The 22,582-nt window shown below is 32.5% G+C and overlaps 2 protein-coding genes across 7 annotated transcripts in view; one reads left to right on the top strand and one right to left on the bottom strand.

Moving 5' to 3' along the window:
• The window catches only part of LOC143066919 (uncharacterized), a 69,532-nt gene that overhangs the window by 31,374 nt on the left and 15,576 nt on the right, over positions 1-22,582 (bottom strand). The gene's annotated exons all lie outside the window — the stretch shown is intronic.
• LOC143066878 (uncharacterized) lies at positions 16-21,027 on the top strand. Of its 5 annotated transcripts, none has more exons than XM_076239690.1 (8): positions 16-402; positions 13,296-13,530; positions 14,250-14,533; positions 15,079-15,246; positions 15,932-16,263; positions 16,594-17,835; positions 18,067-18,292; positions 18,777-21,027. In XM_076239690.1, the coding sequence occupies exons 1-8, from the start codon at positions 193-195 to the stop codon at positions 19,200-19,202; spliced, it is 3,123 nt and encodes a 1,040-aa protein (XP_076095805.1). In that variant the 5' UTR covers positions 16-192; the 3' UTR covers positions 19,203-21,027. The 5 variants fall into 5 exon arrangements, with proteins under 5 accessions (XP_076095805.1, XP_076095809.1, XP_076095819.1 ...); XM_076239694.1 differs by having other exon boundaries at positions 17-402; positions 15,100-15,246; XM_076239712.1 differs by lacking the exon at positions 16-402 and adding an exon at positions 8,622-8,972.

Genomic DNA, 22,582 nt, shown 5'->3' with positions numbered 1-22,582 from the left:
CAAAACCTGTTTAAAACTACAATACTATATTTGTTTTGAATATACGGATCAGTTATGAAGATCAACAAAAATTAGTGTACAATATTCTGTTGACTTTTAACACGTGCCATCTACATTTAAACTAAAAAATTTAGCTAATTGACGTACATATATCTATATTCAATATAAATCGTTGTTAAACATTTATACGAAATGGCGGGTACACTAGAAGGAAGCAGTGAACAACCTATAGATATATCCTCCAAAAAAATAAAAGAAATTGATGACTTTTGTGATGCATTTGACATTGCTGAAAATTTAGACGTCGACCTTGAAGGGCTTGCAGATCTGGAAGAAATGAAAGAACGAATGATGATGGAATTACAGAAACGTCATCCTGGATTTATAAATTATAAAGAAAAGGTCGGTAAAATGAAATAAGTGGTCGCCTCTATGCCATGCAATTCTTTTGCGGCACTTCTGGCATTGCAATACTGTATTTCAAGTGAAGTTTTTTTTTCTTTATTTCTTGAGATTTTTTTCAGGACTAACAAGCTTTTAACATCCATATAAATGATTATTTTTTTCATATATACATTATCGTTTTTGAGCATCCTCGGCGGGTGTTGATTGGGTTGTTCAACATATTTTATGTGCTATAGTATTTTATCTTCATTAGTTTTTGCCTAGGTCTTATGTCCGTATGCTTTCAGTTTTAGTAATGCTATAGGTATAGAACCACTAATTCGGGCCCGGTCTGAAAGAACATACAAGAAAGTGGTACATATTTAAAACAAAATAGAAAGTAGTACATATTTAAACACAAATTAGTTCCTACACTTAGCTGTAACGTTTTGTATCAAATGAAAGGTGAATGACTGTGGATCATTGTAGAACCTTTGTTCAATGATTATATTTAATAATAAAAATGTTGCATGAAATTGATCAAACATGAGGGCCTTTATTGCCTGATTCTCAGATCTGAAGTACCTGTTTTAGTACTTTTGAACTTCGGGGAACCAGTGCGTCCTTATATGCAATTAAAGGTATGATGATTTTTCCAGCATGGGTTACCAGAAAGTAATGTTTTGACATGGAATGAGTGTCACTTCATTGAACTTAAAAAGAAAGAGCTATGAAAGCTTGAAATCAAGGAATTTAACATAGAAAGCAATAGGACAATTAATTAGTGGTTTTATTCCTATAGTAAAGGGGTTCGGAAAATCACAAATTGTAACGGTGGTACAAAGATGCAGCAAACTAAAATATTTTTTAAAGTTGTTTTAAGGAAAAAACCCGATGGTATAAATTTATTGTGTTTATAATAACGATAAATATAAAGATTGTCTCTTGAATAAATCATAATGATAATACAAATAAGAAAAATAGTATTAACTTAAACTTGCATTGTCAGGAAATCGAAGACGAAAGTTCTTTACAGGCTTAACACAACATGTTTTGTGAAATATTACCCCATTATAAAATTTTCAACTGCTCATCATTGTAATATAATTACTTGTTTCTTGGAAAGAAATATTGAGAAAATAGTAAAACTGGTGTTTTTTTTAGGGTGATACGGCTATTGCAGTTTACAGTCTTGCGTAGTTTAATGTTTTCAAAGTTCGTCATCTTTGAGGGAGTAATTACAATTGACAAGCAACATCAGCTTCATTTTGTTTATATTTTTCACAAAAGGTACCGTTTGACGCGTTATATTAGTTAACTAAATGTTGCATTGTCAAGCATATGTAGATGAAATATTCCTTGAAATTTTGAAAATAAAATATTGCTTCATTTAAAATGAATTTTTCAACGATAACCTTCATATATAGACTAAGTCTTTTGATTTTGTTTTTTTTTCTATCGATAGAATAGAAACTTCTTATTGATAACACAGTTTAATTTAATATCTGATGAAAACGGAATGCAAGCGAGTAGAATTCTTTTTTAAAGCTAAATTAAAGTGGTATGGGAGTCTAAATTAAAAATGATAGAATTTGTTCATACTATATTTGGCCTTTTTAATTTTTTTGGATTCGAGCGTCACTGATGAATCTTTTGTAGACGAAACGCACATCTGGCGTAAATACAAAATTCAATCCTGGTATCTATGATGAGTTTATTTACACTTACTGGGTCGATGCTCTGCTGGTGGCATTTCAATTCCCCGAGGGTATCAGCAGCCAAGTAGTCAGCACATGAATTATCATTGATATGGTCATATTTATAAATTAACTGTTTACAAACGTTAAAATTTTAAATTACTAAAGCTTTTCTACTTCAGGAAAAGATTACCTTAGCTGTATTTGGCAAAACTTTTTAAGAATTTTGGTCCTTAATGCTCTTCAACTTCGTACTTTATTTGGACTTTTTAACTTTTTGGATTCGAGCGTCAGTGATGAGTCTTTTGTAAACGAAAGTGACAACGCGCGTCTGGCGTAAATTCAAAATTTAATCCTGGTATCTATGATGAGTTTATTGCCAAAGCGTAGTATATATTGTGATATGTTTAAAAATACAATAGAAATGACAGGTCATCAAACATTTTCACAAGCAACGGGTGCCACATGTTGAGCAGGATCTTCTCACCCTTCCGGAACACCCGAGATCATCCCCATTTTTGGTGGGATTCGTGTTACTCAGTCTTTAGTTTTTGCTGTTGTTTCTTGTGTACTATTATTTGTCTATTTGACTTTTCATTTTCTAGCCATTGCGTTGTCAATTTATTTTCTTTTTAGGAGTTTGACTGTTCCTCTTGTATCTTTAGCCCCTCTTTTGTGACACATTGTGTATGGTTCATACAGGAAAAACATCATTATGTGATTAGTAGCTAAACTAAATTATAGAATTGTAAAATAAAATTCGAGAAAGAAGGGTTTAGAAATTTTTTGAGAATGTCCAAAAGAAAAGATAGGGTCACTGTACGTTTTCTCCGGGAGAAATGTTAAATAGCAAAATTTCATGTTGTTTCCTTCGGAAAATGCATTGTTTGAGAGTTACCTCAAAAATTTGCTTAAAAGCAAATTTAAAAAACATTAAAAATTACGCAAACTTAATCTACGTTTGTAAAAATATTAATATCTATATAAGTTACAATCTTGAAAAGTTATTCTTTTATATGAAATTATCATCAGTTATCTGCAATCCTCATCAAATTTTGCTATTTTGTTATAAAATCTGGATCTTAGGTTGTCTGTTATATATCTATAATACTAAAATTACGAGGTCCAATTTGTCAGCCGTCATCACGTAAAACCGACGAATGAAAGAATTCAACTTTATATATAATTAATTTAGTACAAAGGTGTAGATTAAAAATTACACCACTCTAGGCCCTTTTGTTTTCCACGTAATTAATATTGCCAATAATTAAGAAGTTCCGGGTCGAGTCCGATACCAATAGTATATTCACCTGTTACTTATTACCTTATCTGTACGTTCCGCATCTGACAGGCGCACCAACAAACGGTGTATTCAGGATTAATATGCTACATACACGGGTCATAATCACAGCACAGGTCAAATTGTTACCTATAAAAATCTGGACTAAAAATAAGGCCCATAGGTACAGTTTTTAATTTTTTAGCGGGCATGACGTTAAACAGCGAATCAAAGAATTCAACTTTATTTATAACTAATATAGGACAATGCTGTTGATTAAAAAATACTCCATTCCAGGACCTTTCTTTTCCAAATCATTAATATTACCAATAATTGATAAGTTCCAGTTCGACGGGTTCAAACAGAAAGATTTGAAAGCAGACGGAAAACTGTGCATCTTATAATCGGCATGACTTTATCAGATGACAATACTAATACTAAAATAAGGCTTGCGCATAGTTATATACTTTAATTCAGTCACGGACCCGCGATATCACAGGTGTGTTCTAGTACAATCTGTTATGATATTGTATTTATTGTATTTATTTATGTTGGCCTAATTTGTGTTGTATGGCCTGATAGTTGTTTACAGAATAATCTTAGAACTGCAGTTTAGAAATCACTAGAACAATTACAGAATGATTGGAACTTTCCAGAATGATCCTAATAAAAGATGCGTTATATAAACTTCTACATTTTACTAGAAACTTCCATTGTAATTTTCTAGGATGTTCCAGTATAGATTGTTCTAGAATTTTCCTTGACAATTATATATATGCAGACACTAAGGTTAAACGCTTACTCTTGGACTTACTCTTGGACTTACTCTTGGACTTAGACTTAGACATCGATAGACATTTATATTCATAGCATTTGGATTGTGACCGTAATATTCAGATTGGATTCCGAAAGATTTCCGGAGACAGATAAAGATAAAAGATTGGACTCATATTTTGACAGTTAAGTTAACAGTAATATTTGTGTAATACTTCTTGTAAACATTTGTATAATAAATCTTGTTAAATTTTATTATTGATTTGTGTCTTTTGTTGGCTACAATTTAAAGGCGATTTCTGGCCGTAACAGAAATTGGGGGCTCGTCCGGGATACTGAAAATATCTTATTCAAAATTTGTTAAGTAATTTTTATTATAACTAGCCAACAAAATTCTACAAAATGGCATTTGATGCCGGTAATTTTTTGAAAACGCCAGACCTGGAGAGTTTTGATAATTTAAAGAAAGAGGAATTAGTGTTGCTTGCTAAACATCTGAAATTAGATTTTAGAGTATCTATGAGAAAACAAATTATAAAAAATTTAATTATTGACAAATTAGTGGACGCAGAAATTTTAGGTGAAGAGGCTCTTGATCTTAAGGTCGAAAACGTTGACGCCTTTAAATTAAAACAGCTTGAATTAGAACATAAACTTAAATTAAAAGAACTGGAAATGAAGGAGACGGAGAAAATAAAAGAACTTGAAATGAAGGAAAGATTGGAAATGGACAAAAAGGAAAAAGAAAATGAATTCAAATTAAAAGAACTTGAAATGAGGGAAAGGCTAGAGATGGAGAAAATGAAAATTGAAATGGTAAAAGAAGAAAGCAACACTAAAGTCCAGCCGAAATCAGAATATTTTGATGCAGCAAAAAATATACGTTTGGTTCCCAGATTTTGTGAAAAAACAGTCGATAAATATTTTCCACAGTTTGAGAAAATTGCTCATAATTTGAATTGGCCAAAGCCATATTGGACTACAATGCTACAAAGTGTTTTTGAGGGTAAGGCCGCTGAAATATACTCCGCACTTCCATCAGAAAAAAGTTCCGATTATGACACGGTAAAACAGGAAGTTTTGAAAGCTTATGAGCTAGTACCAGAAGCATATAGACAGAAATTTAGATCTTATAAAAAGTTTGATTCACAAACCTATGTGGAATTTTCTCGGGAAAAAGAAGATCTATTTGATAAATGGCTTACTTCAAAGAAAACAGATAACAATTTTGATAACCTAAGACAATTGATGTTATTAGAAGAGTTCAAACAATGTGTTCATTTAGACTTAAAAACACATTTAGACGACAAAACTGTTGGAACAATACATGATGCAGCTGTAATTTCAGATAATTATACCCTTTCACATAAAAGAAGTTTCAAGGGTCACAATGTTAATACTTCAAGTGGAAATTACAAAAATCAAAGCACTGAGCGTACTAATAGTAAGCCTGTTGCACAGAATAAGAGTCAGTCCAGTTATAATATGTCTAGTCCAAAATTTGATACTTTTGAGAAGAAATCCCTGATTTGTGCTTATTGTAAGAAAAATAGTTACCTGATGGCTGATTGTTTTAGACTCCAGAAGAAGAATGAACGAGATAATAAGCCGAAGTCCAGTGCTTGTACGACACCTTATATTACCAGTACGTTGGAATATCCTGCGAGTCAGGCTTTTAAGTCCAGTTTTTGTGATTACATGGAGGAATATAAACCCTTTATGTCTGATGGGTTTATTTCTATTGTTGATGATACCACTCTTCAGCCTATTAAGATTTTACGGGACACTGGAGCTTCTCAGTCTTTATTGTTAGAAGGTGTGTTGCCTTTGTCCGAGAAGACTTCTGTTGGTGCCTACGTTTTGTTACAAGGTGTAGAGTTGGGTTGTATAGATGTTCCTCTTCATCGTATTTATCTGAAGTCAGATTTGATAACTGGACCAGTTATTGTGGGTGTTCGTCCTAATCTTCCTGTTGAGGGTGTTACATTATTGCTAGGAAATGATCTAGCTAGGAACAAAGTGGTTGCAGAACCAATTATTACCAGTGAACCGGTGGTGGATGTTAAATCACCTGAAGATGATGCTGAATTGTATCCAGCTTGTGTTGTTACTAGGGCGATGGCTAGAAAACAACAAGATGAGGATTTGCAAGAAAATTTCATGTCAGGTCTATTTCAGCAAGTCGTGTACCAGTTAGGGATTGCTCAGTATAGATCAAGTGCGTACCATACAGAATCTCAAGGTGCCTTAGAACGTTTTCATCAAACATTGAAGAACATGATTAGAACTTTTTGTCTTCAATTTGATAGAGACTGGCATGATGGGGTTCACTTTCTTCTTTTTGCAGTTCGAGAGGCTGTTCAAGAATCCCTTGGATTTAGTCCCTTTGAGTTGGTATTTGGCCATACTGTAAGGGGACCGTTAAAATTGATTAAGGAAAAGTGGCTTACTGAACATACTGACTTGAATCTTTTAGACTATGTATCTAGATTTAAAGAAAAATTGTATACTGCTTGTCAAATTGCTCAGAAAAACTTAAAAAATGTACAGAACAAGATGAAAATATGGTATGATAAAGATGCCAGGGACAGAGTTTTTGAGCCTGGTGATAGGGTACTTGTATTTTTGCCAGTCCCTGGACATCCTTTACAGGCTAAATATTGTGGTCCTTATACAATAGAGAGTAAAATCAATGATTTGAATTATATTGTAAAAACTCCAGGTCGGCGTAAACAAAACAGAGTGTGTCATATTAATATGTTAAAGCCATATTTTGAGCGTACTAATGAATGTGAGAGTAAACCAGTTGCCACTTTAGGCAAGGTTAAATTTGAGATCAATCATGACAAACCAGATGTAATTGAACCACCTTTTAGTTCTAAAACTATGGAAGAGACAGTTAGATTGAAAAATTCAGAAATTTTGTCAAATTTAGACTCAAAACTTGCACATCTGTCTTTTGATCGTAGAGAAGAAATAAAAACTTTGGTATTTTCTTTTAAAAATCTTTTCCCAGATGTGTCGAACAAAACCACTGCTGTTTGTCATGATGTTGATGTAGGAGATTCTTCTCCAATTAAGCAACATCCTTACCGGCTTAATCCACTCAAACTTGAAGCTATGAGAAAAGAAATTAAATATATGCTTGACAATGATATTATTGAGCCGAGTAACAGTGAATGGAGCTCTCCTTGTCTCCTTGTGCCAAAACCAGATAAAACCTTTCGTTTCGTGACTGATTTCAGAAAAGTAAATTCAGTCTCAAAATCTGATTCCTATCCGATTCCAAGGATAGACGATTGTATTGACAACATTGGTCAAGCAAAATTTGTGAGCAAATTTGATATGTTGAAAGGTTATTGGCAAGTTCCATTGACACAGAGAGCTCGTGAAATATCAGTTTTTGTTACACCAGATGGCTTATTTCAATATACTGTAATGCCGTTTGGCATGAAAAGTGCACCAGCTACATTTCAAAGAATGATCAATAATGTTATAAAAGATTTAAACTGTTGTTATGCTTATATTGATGATCTAATTGTATGTAGTGATAGCTAGGAACAGCATTTAACACATTTGTATGGTACTTTTGATAGATTGTCACAATCAAATTTGACTGTGAATCTTGGTAAAAGTGAATTTTGTCAGGCCACTATTGATTATTTAGGGCATACAGTTGGCCAAGGTCAAGTGAAACCTATTATGGCTAAAGTAGAAGCCATTTTCAAATTTCCTCCTCCTGCAAATAAAAAACAACTTATGAGATATTTAGGCATGATTGGATTTTACAGAAAATTTTGTTCAAATTTTGCTACTTTGGTTCAAACATTGACTCATCTTTTACGAAAAGATTCTAAATTTATCTGGAGTGAAAATTGTCAAAACGCTTTTGAAAATAGCAAATCACTTTTAATAGTCCAGTTCTGATTACTCCAGACTTTGAAAAACAATTTAAACTTGCCGTTGATGCAAGCGATGTAAGAATTGGAGCTGTTTTATACCAAGAGACAGATGATAATGTTGAGAAATCTATATCATATTTTTCCAAGAAATTAGATAAACATCAGAAAAATTATTCAACTATTGAAAAAGAGTGTTTTGCAATGTTGTCAGCACTTCAACATTTTGATGTATATTTGAATCCCACTGTATATCCTATTCTTGTTTGTACTGATCATAATCCTCTCACCTTCATACATAAAATGAGAAACAAGAATCAGAGGTTGACTAGGTGGAGTTTATTGTTACAGGAATATGATGTAATTGTAAAACACATTAAGGGTAAAGATAATGTAATAGCAGATTCTTTATCTAGAGCTTATTAAAACACTTTGTATATACTATGTATTTTGTTCATATTATTCATGATAAGTTTTTGTTACACTAAAACTTCTTTTAAGGGGGGAGGTGTTATGATATTGTATTTATTGTATTTATTTATGTTGGCCTAATTTGTGTTGTATGGCCTGATAGTTGTTTACAGAATAATCTTAGAACTGCAGTTTAGAAATCACTGGAACAATTACAGAATGATTGGAACTTTCCAGAATGATCCTAATAAAAGATGCGTTATATAAACTTCTACATTTTACTAGAAACTTCCATTGTAATTTTCTAGGATGTTCCAGTATAGATTGTTCTAGAATTTTCCTTGACAATTATATATATGCAGACACTAAGGTTAAACGCTTACTCTTGGACTTACTCTTGGACTTACTCTTGGACATCGATAGACATTTATATTCATAGCATTTAGATTGTGACCGTAATATTCAGATTGGATTCCGAAAGATTTCCGGAGACAGATAAAGATAAAAGATTGGACTCATATTTTGACAGTTAAGTTAACAGTAATATTTGTGTAATACTTCTTGTAAACATTTGTATAATAAATCTTGTTAAATTTTATTATTGATTTGTGTCTTTTGTTGGCTACAATTTAAAGGCAATTTCTGGCCGTAACAAATCTAAGATGGCGGAAGACAACCGTTGACATTCTACTTCAAAAGCTGTTTTTAAGCCACATGTTGCTTAATAGCAAACAACAATAAATCTATCTGAAGGTTGATATAGACTGAATTGATATTTTTACTTTAACAGTTTATTTCATTAAAATACAACGTAACACTTTGAGATGTTAAATTCAGGAGAGTTATCCAAAAAATTCTATATACCATCACTTCTCTTTAAAATTTGACACGTAGCCTTACATTAAAATTAAGCATTGTATAAGTTATCTAATTTGAATTTTCGTTTTGTTGAATAAAAGTTTGAAATTAAATTAAATCTTTGTATTTCGCAGAACTCCAATTCAAAGTGGAAATTTTCAAATTAAGTCTGACTAAGCACTTTACACACTGTTAATTATAGCACCCTTTTAAAAACAGTTATGGTCGAATTTTAAAAATAGATTTTGATTCATGTTAAAAGTTCAATAACATAAATCTTAAGTAATGGGGGAGGGGAGGGGGTCTTAATAATTTCTGTGTAATTTATTCACAGCGAATAAAAGATCAGAACAATTCATAGATCTTCATAGCTCGACTTATTTTATACACACCTGTCTATTGTTGAAGCGATGTCTTGTCCTCTTAATATATATTTTGTTGTATTATATCTTTAATTTAATAGAATTCAATGATATGTGGAAAGGTTAATATCGTACGACTTTATGCACACACTACAATACTGACGGTTTTTAATTGTTTGGTTCGGTAAAATATGTGCATTCAGGTAACGGTTCGATACCTATCTACCAGACAAGAATATTGACATTAGGCATTTGAGAATCAATTCAAAAACAATTAGCATGTTTGACAGAACACTTTGTATATCAACAATTGATTATATTTAAATGTTTTTATTCAAAACTTTGGCACCGTAAATCAGGAAGTATTGGTTAACCATTTCAAGGATTGATTTTAAATGATAAGTGCATTATGTTTTCAATAATTTATTCGATTTTTTTTTCATTTTAAAAAATAATTGCAGGATTTGATTGGCTCATACACCAACAAGGAACAATATAATCTCTACTTTGAAGAACATCGTTCTATATTTTGATGTGAATGCTATCATGATGTGCAATAGTGATCCTTTTTTCCCTTTAGTTGTATGTAATTGACTTTTTAAGCTCAGATGGCTCACATGATAGTATTTTTAGCATAATACTATTTAATCCTCTCATGTGATATATACATGCACTTGGGGACTTGTTTTCCCTTTCCTTTCTGTGTTCTTGCTTTTATTCATACAACTTTTTACAATAACAGAAGTCTATAAAAGAGGGACGAAAGATACCAAAGGGACAGTCAAACTCATAAATCTAAAACAAACTGACAACGCCATGGCTAAAAATAAAAAAGACAAACAGAAAAACAATAGTACACACGACACAACATAGAAAACTAAAGAATAAACAACACGAACCCCACCAAAAACTAGGGGTGATCTCAGGTGCTCCGGAAGGGTAAGCAGATCCTGCTCCACATGTGGCACCCGTCGTGTTGCTTAAGTGATTACAAATCCGGTAAATAGTCTAATTCGGTAGGTCATATTCATGAAAGGGAAGGGGATTGTAGTTACGACGTAAGGAACATATCCGATATCATTTGTGAAACGGTAATTCCATAACGGTCAACCAACTCGTGATGGCGTCCGTAAAATTAACGAAGGGATGATTTCAACTTCACCATTTGGAACTCTTGGTTTAATAGCTTCCTTGTGAGCAGCAAACCTCTATCAAGAAAATCATGATAGGAAATGCAAGCACGGGAATATCGTATCAATTGGGAGATATATACCCCGTATGCAGGTGCTGCTGGAATGTTGCTACTTAGAAATGGAAAGTTCACAATTGGAAAGCTGAAATCATCTTTTTTGTCGTAAAGTTTTGTTTTCAACCGACCCTCATTGTCAATTTCTAGATGTAAGTCAAGATATGAAGCCGACTTAACTGTATCTGTAGTATCCTTTATCTCTAGTTCGATTGGATAGATGCGTTCCACATAGTCACCAAATTTTGAATTGTTTAGTGAAAGAACATCATCTATATAGCGGAAAGTAGAGTTAAAGGATATTGCTAACTTCTTATCTTTCTTCCTAAGAAGTTCCTGCATGAAGTCAGCCTCATAATAATAAAGAAACAAGTCGGCGAGTAGAGGGGCACAGTTTGTTCCCATTGGAATGCCGACAGTCTGTTGAAAAACACGTCCTCCGAACGTAACAAATATGTTGTCAATCAAGAAATCAAGCATCTTGATAATATCAGTTTCAGAGAATTTTTTGTATAAATGCTATCAATCAGTTCTTATTTTAATTTTGTCCTTTTTTTATTTATATGAACTATTCAAGAAAAGAAACTATAGAAGCAATGCATTTTCCTTATATAATGAAAATTGATACACGGTAGCAAGCTTAAAAACAATTGTTCTCATATTTACAGAGTGTTGTTTTTATTCTTAAAACCACCGGTTCTAGGCAATAACGCGATATATTTTACTAGCTTACTTTTGGATCTGAAAAATCTTTGTTTTACCCAAAATGTCAAATTTCGGTATTTGAGCTTTCACCTTAAAAATTTAAATTGTGAACTTATTCTCAGAAAAATGAATACTAAATAACCATGTTTGATATTTGGTTCCGATTTAATTAGTTAATACTTTAGTTTCATTATGTATATCTCTTTCATATTCATTTGATAAAATTTACTGTTTGCAATAGCATGAATTGTTCTATATAATAAGAATGTTCTTATCCCGGGCATACAAACAATGCCGTATTTGGCAAAACCTTTTCAACTTTTGATCTTCAGTGCTGTACAACTTTGTACTTTTTTCACTTTCGATCTTTTATATCTGGGCGTCACTATTGAGTCTTGTGTGGACTAGACGCGTTTTTGGCGTATTGAATTTTAAACCTGATGCTTTTTGTTATCTATTAATCATGCTTTTCTTTGTCTAATATGGTCTCCTTTTTATTTGTATTGTAGTCCTGTAATATTATGTTGTCATTTCAATGTTATATTTAACTTTGCCATTAAAGTGCGAGGTTTGGCATGCCATAAAACCAGGTTCAACCCACCACTTTTATTCCCCTTTAAAAGTGTCCTGTACCAAGTCAGGAAGATGGCCATTGTTATAATATTGTTCGTTTCTGTGTGTGTGTTGCATTTTAACGTTGAGTCGTTTGTGTTTTCTCTTATTTTTTAGATAAGACGTGGCACGGTACTTGTCTATCCCAAATTCATGTATTTGGTTTTGATGTTATATTTGTTATTCTCGTGGTGTTTTGTCTATTGCTTGGTCCGTTTCTGTGTGTGTTGCGTTTCGGTGTTGTGTCGTTGTTCTCCTCTTATATTTAATGCGTTTCCCTCGGTTTTAGTTTGTTACCCCGATTTTGTTTTTTGTCCATGGATTTATGAGTTTTGAACAGCGGTATACTACTGTTGCCTTTATTTATAAATTATTCTCAGGCAATAAATATAATACCTTTGTTCAAAAACACAGGTTTTTTCTCACTTTCCGACTTGGTCAGATTTTTTAACCATGTGCTATTGTTTTGCAAATGAAATTTATAATTAAAAGTTTTTCCAATTTATGATAATTTATTTAAAATTCGAGTTCATATTATGTGTCGTTACTTTTGTTGGCTTCTATATTTACATCTTCCGCTGCTTGTACAATGGAATCGTGTATTCTTTGTTTATGGTTCTCGTTGCCCAAAATAGACGAACGTTTTGTCGACTCTCTCAACGACGAAAAAAATGTGTCCTGTACACAGGAATTCGAAAACAGTTTTATTCGAACATTTCATATTTTTTTCATATATTCAAAATATTAGGTATTTTGGGAAATGGCATTAAGAATTAAAACTTAGAAAGCAGGAGCACTGAAAATACACGTTTTTTTTTTTATGAGAGCCCCAAATCTGAAACGAAAACAAAAATTGATTCTAGTTCAAAAGATCTTATACATCCCATACATAGCCTTCTTGTTCAAATAATGGGGGGTTTGATTTTCTGTCCAGTTGGAGCTGATCATTTTACTAGCAAATCCTAATGCGTTTCATATGTTGTTTAAATTTATTTGGGGTATTCTCATTCATATTCAAAAATGGCATACTTGATATTTCTTTTAAATGTGATTTCTCAATACTTTCAGATATGTCGGGAAATGAGAGATTATAAAAGAGATGACAATAACAAAAGAGGAAAACTTCATGACTTATTAACCCAAACCAAAACTAAGTTTTTAATAGCAGATGCCAATTCTTCCGAGGGAATTTCTGTAATAGAGAAGGCTCTCAAAACAGAAGGATTTGTAAAAAATCTTGGTGATGAGTTCTGCAGTAGACAGGAGACCATCCAGAAAGGAGAGTGTTGCATCGTTGTTGCAGGTGTGTATAGCCTTTAGTATGATGTATATGCACATTTAAATTGAAATCAGGACCAATCGTTGACTAACGAATATTTTCCCTTTCTGTAGTGCTTTTGAAACTGTGATCAGTTCCATTCATATTAAACTTTAAAAACATCATTAATTAAGTCCATAGTCGAAATTCAACTCCTTTTAATTTTACAATTCACAAGAAAATCAGCAAAAACAAAGCTCCATTACCTAAACAATTCTTTTATAAAATAAAATTAAGAACGGAAATGGGGAATGTGTCAAAGAGACAACAACCCGGCCGAAGGCCACCAATTGGTCTTCAACACAGCAAGAAAATCCCGCACCCGGAGACGGACTTCAACTGGCATCTGAACAAAAATGTGTACCAACTAGTTTAGTGAAAATGGTCGTCATGATAAACTCCAAAACATATAAATGAATAAGAAAATTTGTTTATTTTGCAAAAAAATTACAACATAATCAATAAAGTTTTTTTTCAACATAAATCAGGCATTCAGATTTGTCGTCTGAACTGTGTTTTTTTTTAATTACTTTCATAGCTTGTTGTGCGATATGAGTTTTGCTCATTGTTGAAGGCTCATGTTGGCCTCTGTTTAGTTACCTCTGTGTCATTTGGTCTCAAGTGGATAATTGTCTTATTGGCACTATGCCACATTTTTCATTTTCAAAAGAAAAATATAAAGAAAGTTTGTACTTATTTTGCAGGTGAAACGGCAGCTGGAAAATATCTATTCTTAAACCTGATATTGGGTGAAGACATACGGACATCAAAACATGGGTTTTGCACAAGTGTCATCACCCGATTGTCATATGGCAAGACAAAACATGCTAGAGTTATCTATCATGACAAAAACAGACCAGATGATGTATATGATGATATTGATCATGGCGAAATCCCTAAACTAGTGTACGAAGAAAACCTAGACAAGAGGGAAACCACTTCTGATATAAAGGAAGTCCAGATATTTCTTCCAGCTAAACTTTTAGAGGTAAAACTTTCTAACTATTGATTGTTTGGCGAAGCAATATATAAGTTAAATTGGGTTTTTTTTTCTAAACAATTTTGTTAATTATTTATAATGATCGGATGATTTTTTATAAAAGTTATAGCCACAGTAAAGCACAGAGGAGCAATGTCTTCAAAATAAATCAGAAGAAACGGCAAAAAAAACAAATGCTGCTCATTTCTTACGCCTTGCGTCCACATTGAATAAGAAAAAAATACAAATAAAAAACTAAATGATATGTGGCGTATTCATAATTGACAAGCAAAATAAAACGAAACAAAGATATCTTAAAGAAAAATAAATGGTCTTTGACAATAGGAAAACGTTCATTCGATAGGTCAAGCTCTTAACTGTCGTGAGTAAGGAAGTTTATCAAAGATATACCATCGATAACAAGTTCCTTCATTTAATTTTAATCGGACAGACATCCGCTACCTTCCGTGAAAGCAACTTTTAATTTCATTCTATTTATCCAGATATGTAAATTATACTTCAGGAATCCTAATTATCGTAGGGGTCTAATTTAGAATTATGTTGCCTTTATTAAGAGTGGAATGGTACTGATATATACACCTGGTATAGGAGAAAACGATGGTATGGACGTTATGGTAGAAAAATTTGTAGATGAAAATCAAGTCACGGGATTCATTTACGTGATTAAATCTGATAACGGCGGAGGAGTGAATGAAGACAGGGTAATTTTTTGTTTGTTTTTACCAGTAGATAAAGTTAAATAAATGACACGAATCTCGGATTTTCTATATAAGTCATTCTGGCTTTAAATCATATATTTTCATCTTGGCTTATTTATTACATCGTAGATTGTTTCACATGAACAAAACGAAAAATCAGATAACAACGTATATTTACCATAAATACGTAAAACGGTCAACCATTATTAATAGTATACCTGGCTTGAAATCCTGTTTAACGAAAATGTAAACAAACAGCAAAAGTAAGCTGAACAAAATGTGCTTACATTAGCAACAGGGTCGTTTGCCGAACAATAAACTAAGAAGTTCTTAACCTAACTCCTAACACTAATTCAAAGTTTCCTTTTTTGTGTTATGTTCAATCTGTCTGCATATGCCACCTAGTTTTTGTATTAACAAATGTTTTACCGTATGTAGAACTTTTGTTCTAGAATAAGATTTTATGAATTGTTTTCTAAAACATATTTTTTGCTTACTGAAGTATGTGCCATTTGTTTATATGTATCCTGATACCTACTATCTAACAATCCGATACATTTTCATTTCACTTAGTAAGTAATAAATACTGACCATCGAAGTACCAATCGTACTCAATATCCTGTTTTATAGCTTAATTGTTTAATGTTGATGTTGTAATTGGTGATTACAAGTGTTTTGGTCCTTTCAGCTGGTTAAATTGATGAAGATAATTCTACTAAAGGAAAATACAAAAGGAGAAAAGGGCACATTTAGATTTGATCCTAGTTGTGCTATGTTCATTTGTAATAAGTGGGATAGCGTAAATGAAAAAGACAAAGTGTATAAACACATAGTTGACAGACTTCATAAAATTTGGCCTAAGTTTGATGAAGAGAAAGTAAAAACAATTTCATCATACAAAGCCAAAAACGAAATAGAGATAGATCAAGATTACATAACACCAGATTTTCAAGATGTATTAAATATACTGAGAAATATTTACAGTCAAGCTTTGAATAAACGAGTAAAGGTCACTTACAAGTAAGTAAATTATAAAATGGTGTCAAATATTGGAAAAAAAACAATATTCTTAAACGAGAACTCTCTTCGTCATAAGTTCAAACTTAAAACCTGAATTTGTATATTGAGTTTCTATTTTCTGATATTCATTTATGTCTGATGACTTACAGTGAGGTGTTGAAGGCCTCATTGTGACTGTTAGATGAAAAACAGCAAAAAAGCTCTGTTCCTTTGCTTTTTGTGTTGTTATTTTTTGCTATGTATGTACTGATTTTGTGTCGTGGATGGATACCCCATATCCTTTGTTTTCTATTGATAACATACTGCAATATTAACGTATTTTTTTCACAGGTGGATGAAAACTCTTTTACTTCGATCAGTTCATCACACGACAACAATGGTTAAACAACTCAACTGTTCGGATGATAAAATGATGAACAAAATGAAGGAAGCGAATGAAAATTTTGAAAAACTAAAAAATGAATCAGTTGGCGTCATAACATCTTTAAGAGATATGATCAACAATAAGTCTTATCACATTTGCGGTTTATTTCGAGAGTACCTGCAGGAACCTGTGGTTCGAATGGCTATAACACAGTGGATAGAACAAGAACTTCCAAGCGAGTACATTCTAGATCAGGATGGAGAGCCTACAGCAGTCAAGAAAGAATGGATCGAATTCAAAACGGAAATTGATTCTTTGATAATTGAAAGGATCGCTATTGAACTTGACAAATGGGAAGAAGAAAACGGTACCATTGATTTGCTTGAAACCTTGGTTATTAACGAAATTCAGCAAAAGGTTTTAGGACTAACCAATGAAGTGACAAAAGTAGAGACAGATCTTCATTCATCAAAACCCGCGTCTCGAAGAGATCGCAGACGTGAAACTGTTTGTGACAAAATGCAACTTGAAGATAATCAATACTATCTTAGTGTCCTTGCGAGAAGTAAGGTGTTCCAGCCGATGAAGAAAGCTATGCGGATATTTCCGGGTGCTAATAAGTGGAAGGTTTACGCGAGTAACAAATGTGCATATGCAAAGGGTCGATCTGAAAAACTTTTGAAAACATTTACCGAGCCATGCCGAAATAAGGACGATTCGCTGAAAATTGTCATTGACTGTTTTATGGAAGGAGCCAAGGAAACATTAGATAAATCGATTCTTGAGATTCCAAATTTAATCAAATCAAACCAGGACATTTTTAGTCACGTGTTAACGTGTAAACGTGATGTTGCCAAAAATCTTCGGGTATATGAGGAAATGATGAAAGAATTACAAGTTCTCAAGGGTCTTCTAGCAGACTATGGTGCTGGGTATATATTTATTGAAGATTTTAAACCAAATGAGTTACAGATTATTGATCCTAATGACGCAACAGGAAGGTCAACAACTCCTTTCAAAATATCAGAATTCTTGATGAACATGTCAAGTTCACAAACTAGCACGATTCAACAATGCCCTAGAGGGTTGTGGACTGCACACCAGAGAGGGCTACAGAAACGTGAAAATAGGGAAGAAAAAGTTACCATTAAAATGTATCTCCCTTCATGCAACATAGACAAATGCTATTCCGAAATTGCAAAGCTGAGGTTAGTACACTATCGTATGTAACTGAATGTAAAATATAATCAAACACATGTTTCAATATCTTCAAAATGAAATGTGTTAAAAACAATAGTACATTTTCGTGTTTTAATTTTTGATTTCAGTTTTTATCATGTTTAAAATAAAGTTATATATAAATTCATACCTTTTAAAAATTTATTTGATGGAACTATCCAATGTCACATCATAACAACGATATTTTAATTGTATTTCAGATTACTAGAACATAGCAATGTTGCAGAATTCTTAGGAATACAAAATTCAGAATCGTATTTTCCTGCAATGGTATACAACAAACCATTGAGAACACTTCGACATCAGTACGAGAAACATTCCGGACAATTAAACATCTCCAACTTACTCCAGGAGGTTACAATGGGGTTACAATACCTTCATAGACATGGGATGGTCCATATGGAACTCAATATGAACACTGTTATGGTACATATATTTTTCAGTTATTTCTAAATGATCAGTTATTTCTAAATGATATGATTAAAATTTGTTATAAAAAATATCTTTTAAAATCTATGGTAGATGGTAATTTAAAATATTTTCGTCGTCACTTTAAGTTTAACAGATGTCTCAAGAGCACATGTGTATGGATCTGACGTCCAAAAGATTATTCAATTGGAGAGTCAAATCGCATTTTTGCGCGTGACAATAGGAGTACAAAAGACGTAATAATTAAACAAAGAAAGATAGGCAAATATAGAAAATCTTGGTTTGTTACAGAAATATTTCAATATTTTAACACAATTATGAAAAGCAGCAACACCAAACAAATACAAAACATACGGTGACGGTGCGATATTTTTTTACTACAATTATTGCAAATATAATATATTCCATTTGTTAATTTATTAGCATGCAAACTTACAGTTGACAAAAACAAAATAATTTTACTTTTGTGTATTGTTTGTAGTTGGATTCAACCGGAAATATTCGTCTAACTGGTGGTTGCCTCCCTCGTAAAGCAGATCTCCAAGGAAACCAAGAGCAACATATTAGTGGAGATTTTGTCTATTTGTCACCGGAAGTTTTGAGAGGAGATCTGTATACCGCAAGTGCAGATGTCTATGCGTTTGGCCTTCTGATGTTTGACATGATGTCGAAAACGCCGGCTTTCGACAGCCAAAGAAAAATGTCGCTAGATCTGTTTATCAAAAGAATAAATCCTAAAGAAATGATAAGTCTAAAAACCGAACAATCTAATTTGTCTGATGATGCAATTGACATTATACTTCGGTGCTTAGACATATCAGAGGAATCAAGACCAACACTTTTAAATTTACAAGAACAAGTAGAGGTCCTCAAAACTGACCAACATGCCAAGCACCAAGCAATCTGAAGTAACTTACAGGCGACTTAAAAATGGAAGAGACTAGAAAAAATGGATTGTACATTTTACAATTATTTAGACTGATTGGTTGATTGATCAATTGTATTTTAGATTCGGTATGCATTTCGACTGTTCTTTTAAACAGTAAAATAGTTGTGATTGCTTATGTATCGCTAGATAATATGGTGTATGGTTGTTTAGGTTATTTTGTAGACAGTATTTTTGTGTAATTTACTTTTATGAAATAATATGCTTGCTTCAGTTGTTTTTGAATAGATTTGTATGTTAACAGACAATACACTTGTTTTAGTATCACAATTTTGGAAGACAACATATCTGTGTAGAATGATTTGTTTTCCCGAAAAGTTTATTTTAGAAGCTGATATACCTGATGTATGTCCAAAAAAGCAAAAGAAGTTATACTTAGGTTTATGCATAAGGACCGAAGAACTCAACCAATCAAAGTACATGTATTGCCACTGACAGAAAAACGAGTACAGAATAGATTGATATCCTTTAAGAATTTTATTTATTCTAATATTTTTGTAACTTTTACATTTATTTGGACTGCTTATTCCTGATTCTAATGCAACAACGTTTGTAACGTTCATTTTGATTGGATAACGTCACTTTCTTACATGGCATCAATTGAGAATTGATGCTATGGGACGTACGCGCAAGCGCAGACGGCATATGACAGATTTTGAATACATGTTTTAACGTTGTTTTCTGTCAGTTTCATTAGAATGGAGATAACAATATTGTATTTTAAGCTCCGACGGCATCAATTTGGGATTTGATGGTCGCAAATACCCGTTTACTGTCTCCGCTAACGCGTCGCCAGTAAACTTAATTTGCGACCATCAAATCCCCAATTGATGCCGTCGGAGCTTAAAATACAATACAGTTATCTCCTAATTGTATTTGTATATTGAATGTTTGTTCTGGTTGTTTCCTTTGGACCGATTTGTCTCATTAATTTTGATATCGTTTGAATTATAGTCTTATTTTAAGGCTGTTACGGACTAGGCAATATTTATTTATTTCGGTTGTTCTTTGTATAGACTATGAGTTTATATTGCCTATTTTATCGAATGTGGTATCTTGTCTCTTTACAGAATTCAAGTCATGTTTTTGATAGAAACGTCTAGTCTGGAATATAATTATCTAATTTGCATACTGAATCTAATTATCTAATTTGCATACTGAATCTAATTATCTAATTTGCATATTTATGTAATATACATTTGTCGTTTCGAGATATCTTATGGGTCAAGACGAACGCTGTCATATTTGCAGGATTGAATCAAGATCCTTTATGGACAGTATGGTTTTTAAAAATTGTTAATTTGTATATATGAAGAGATTATTTGCATAGATTGCAGGAACGGATTGAAAGTGTAGAAACTATTTCTTTAGCTTGATTTATATAAAAGTGCTATAATTTTGTTTTCATAAATTAAAGAAATTATGTATTAATCTACGTCGAAATTTTTTTGGAACTTTAGAAGTATTATGATATTATAAAACTTCCCTGGTTTAACAATGTTATTTTTCGATTGTCCTCGTAGTCATTATTTGTATTGTCAGGTTTTGTATGTTTTTACCTGTAGATTATTTTTTTTGTTCTTTTTAGTGTTAGGTGTTTGGTGTTTGTATAGTGTACCATATAGTTATTTCCATAGTGAACTTATTCCAGTTGACGGGTTTGTTACGGTGCAATACTTCATTTTTATATGTATATGAATAATGTAACTGTCTGTATTAACAAAGTTTATATTTCTGTTGCTATGTTCTACCTGTTTAAAGGTAAAATAAAATAACTCAAAAGATATTTTTGGCTTATCTTATGAATGCATTGCCATTTTGTTTTTCGCATCTTTTAAGAGTACATAGAAGCTGAATCTAGCGAACAAAAAAGTCTTCCGAATCCCTGGATACAATCCTAAGCACAAGGATATTAAGTAACCACTTGTTTCCCTCTGATTAAAATAACTTTTTTGGATTCGAGCGTCACTGATGAGTCTTTTGTAGACGAAACGCTCGTCGGTCGTAAATACAAAATTAAATTGTTGTATCTATGATGAGTTTATTTATATAAATGATTATTACAAATAAGGAAACATGAAATCATGATCTGTATTTTAATCAGGTTGCTACTTCTATATACTACAATGTATTTTCTGAATTGGAGGAAACAGTATTCAACCAATGTTCAAATTTCACAAATCTATCAAGAACATGCAAATCAAGGTGTAAAAATAAGGAAATCGCAGGACGTCCAAAGTGATGAGGATTTTCCGTTCACAGGGCATGCATAGCCTACTACGCAAGCTTCACCAGCCATGCAATTCCACATTCAGACAAAAATATAAGAATTGGGAATATGTCCCATTCTGTAAACAGATCCGACAACTATTTCAGTATCTTAACGAATAAGTTTGTTTTTTTTAAATGCACAATGTAAGCACAATTAAGGTGAATAAAGGGAAATGATGGGTTTATGTCGATGAAACAGTATACCAACGTAACAATTTACAAAGCACCATGCCATATAGAGCTTATAAGGTCATGAACAATAGGAAAGTGTCAATCTCAAGTGTCATGCTCTTAAACATAAAAATACCTTTTGAGAATTTGGAATCAACACTTTATTACATAAAGGGCACAACTATGAACGTAGTGTGACTTTTTAGATTGACGAATATTCTGTGATTTAATCTTGTGTACACTGATTGGAAAATTTTAACCCTCCATGGCACGAAAATGATGTTTCACTCTCCATTTGGCACGTGGAAATAGCTTTGTGTTCAGAGAACTAACGGAAGGTCATTCAAGTGTCTAGGATATCCTATTGACAAAACACAAACCTTTTTTGGTCTCAAAAATATTTCGCAAATAGAAGCATCATATCATGTACTAAATCAAAAAGTATAGAATTGTAGGTACTGTACTTAACTAGAATTAAATTACCAGATAAAGTTTTCTGTTTTTGATGAAAATATATGACGTTATAGGACTTGCTTTTCTAAGTCCTAAAATTATTTCTGGTTGTTCTTTTTACATTTTGTCATGTTTGTGCTATTTATAGCCTTCTATAATGCATTAGTTCTGTTCTCACCTTTATAGACTATAGGTTGCACTTTGTAAATACAGCTGTTTCTCAAAACACGCCTCTTTTGGGGAGAACTTGAATATTCATAGAAAATTAATTTTGTTTACATACTTGTTCCCAGTAATGCTCTCTGTGTTCCATCTCATAGAGACATAACTTGGGAATGTTACCAGTAAATAAACATGTGCAAATTGTTTACATCGAAATGTGTGGTAACCTTTCATTCGAGGTAGGGGTAGTTAAGAAAATTAGTGTTAGTTTAAACTCTGAGAAG

The sequence above is a fragment of the Mytilus galloprovincialis genome, chromosome 1 (assembly GCF_965363235.1).
Source record: "Mytilus galloprovincialis chromosome 1, xbMytGall1.hap1.1, whole genome shotgun sequence".
Classification (NCBI taxonomy): Eukaryota; Metazoa; Mollusca; class Bivalvia; order Mytilida; family Mytilidae; genus Mytilus; species Mytilus galloprovincialis.
Note: the sequence above shows the minus strand (reverse complement) of the source record. Positions and strands in the feature narration are given on the sequence as shown.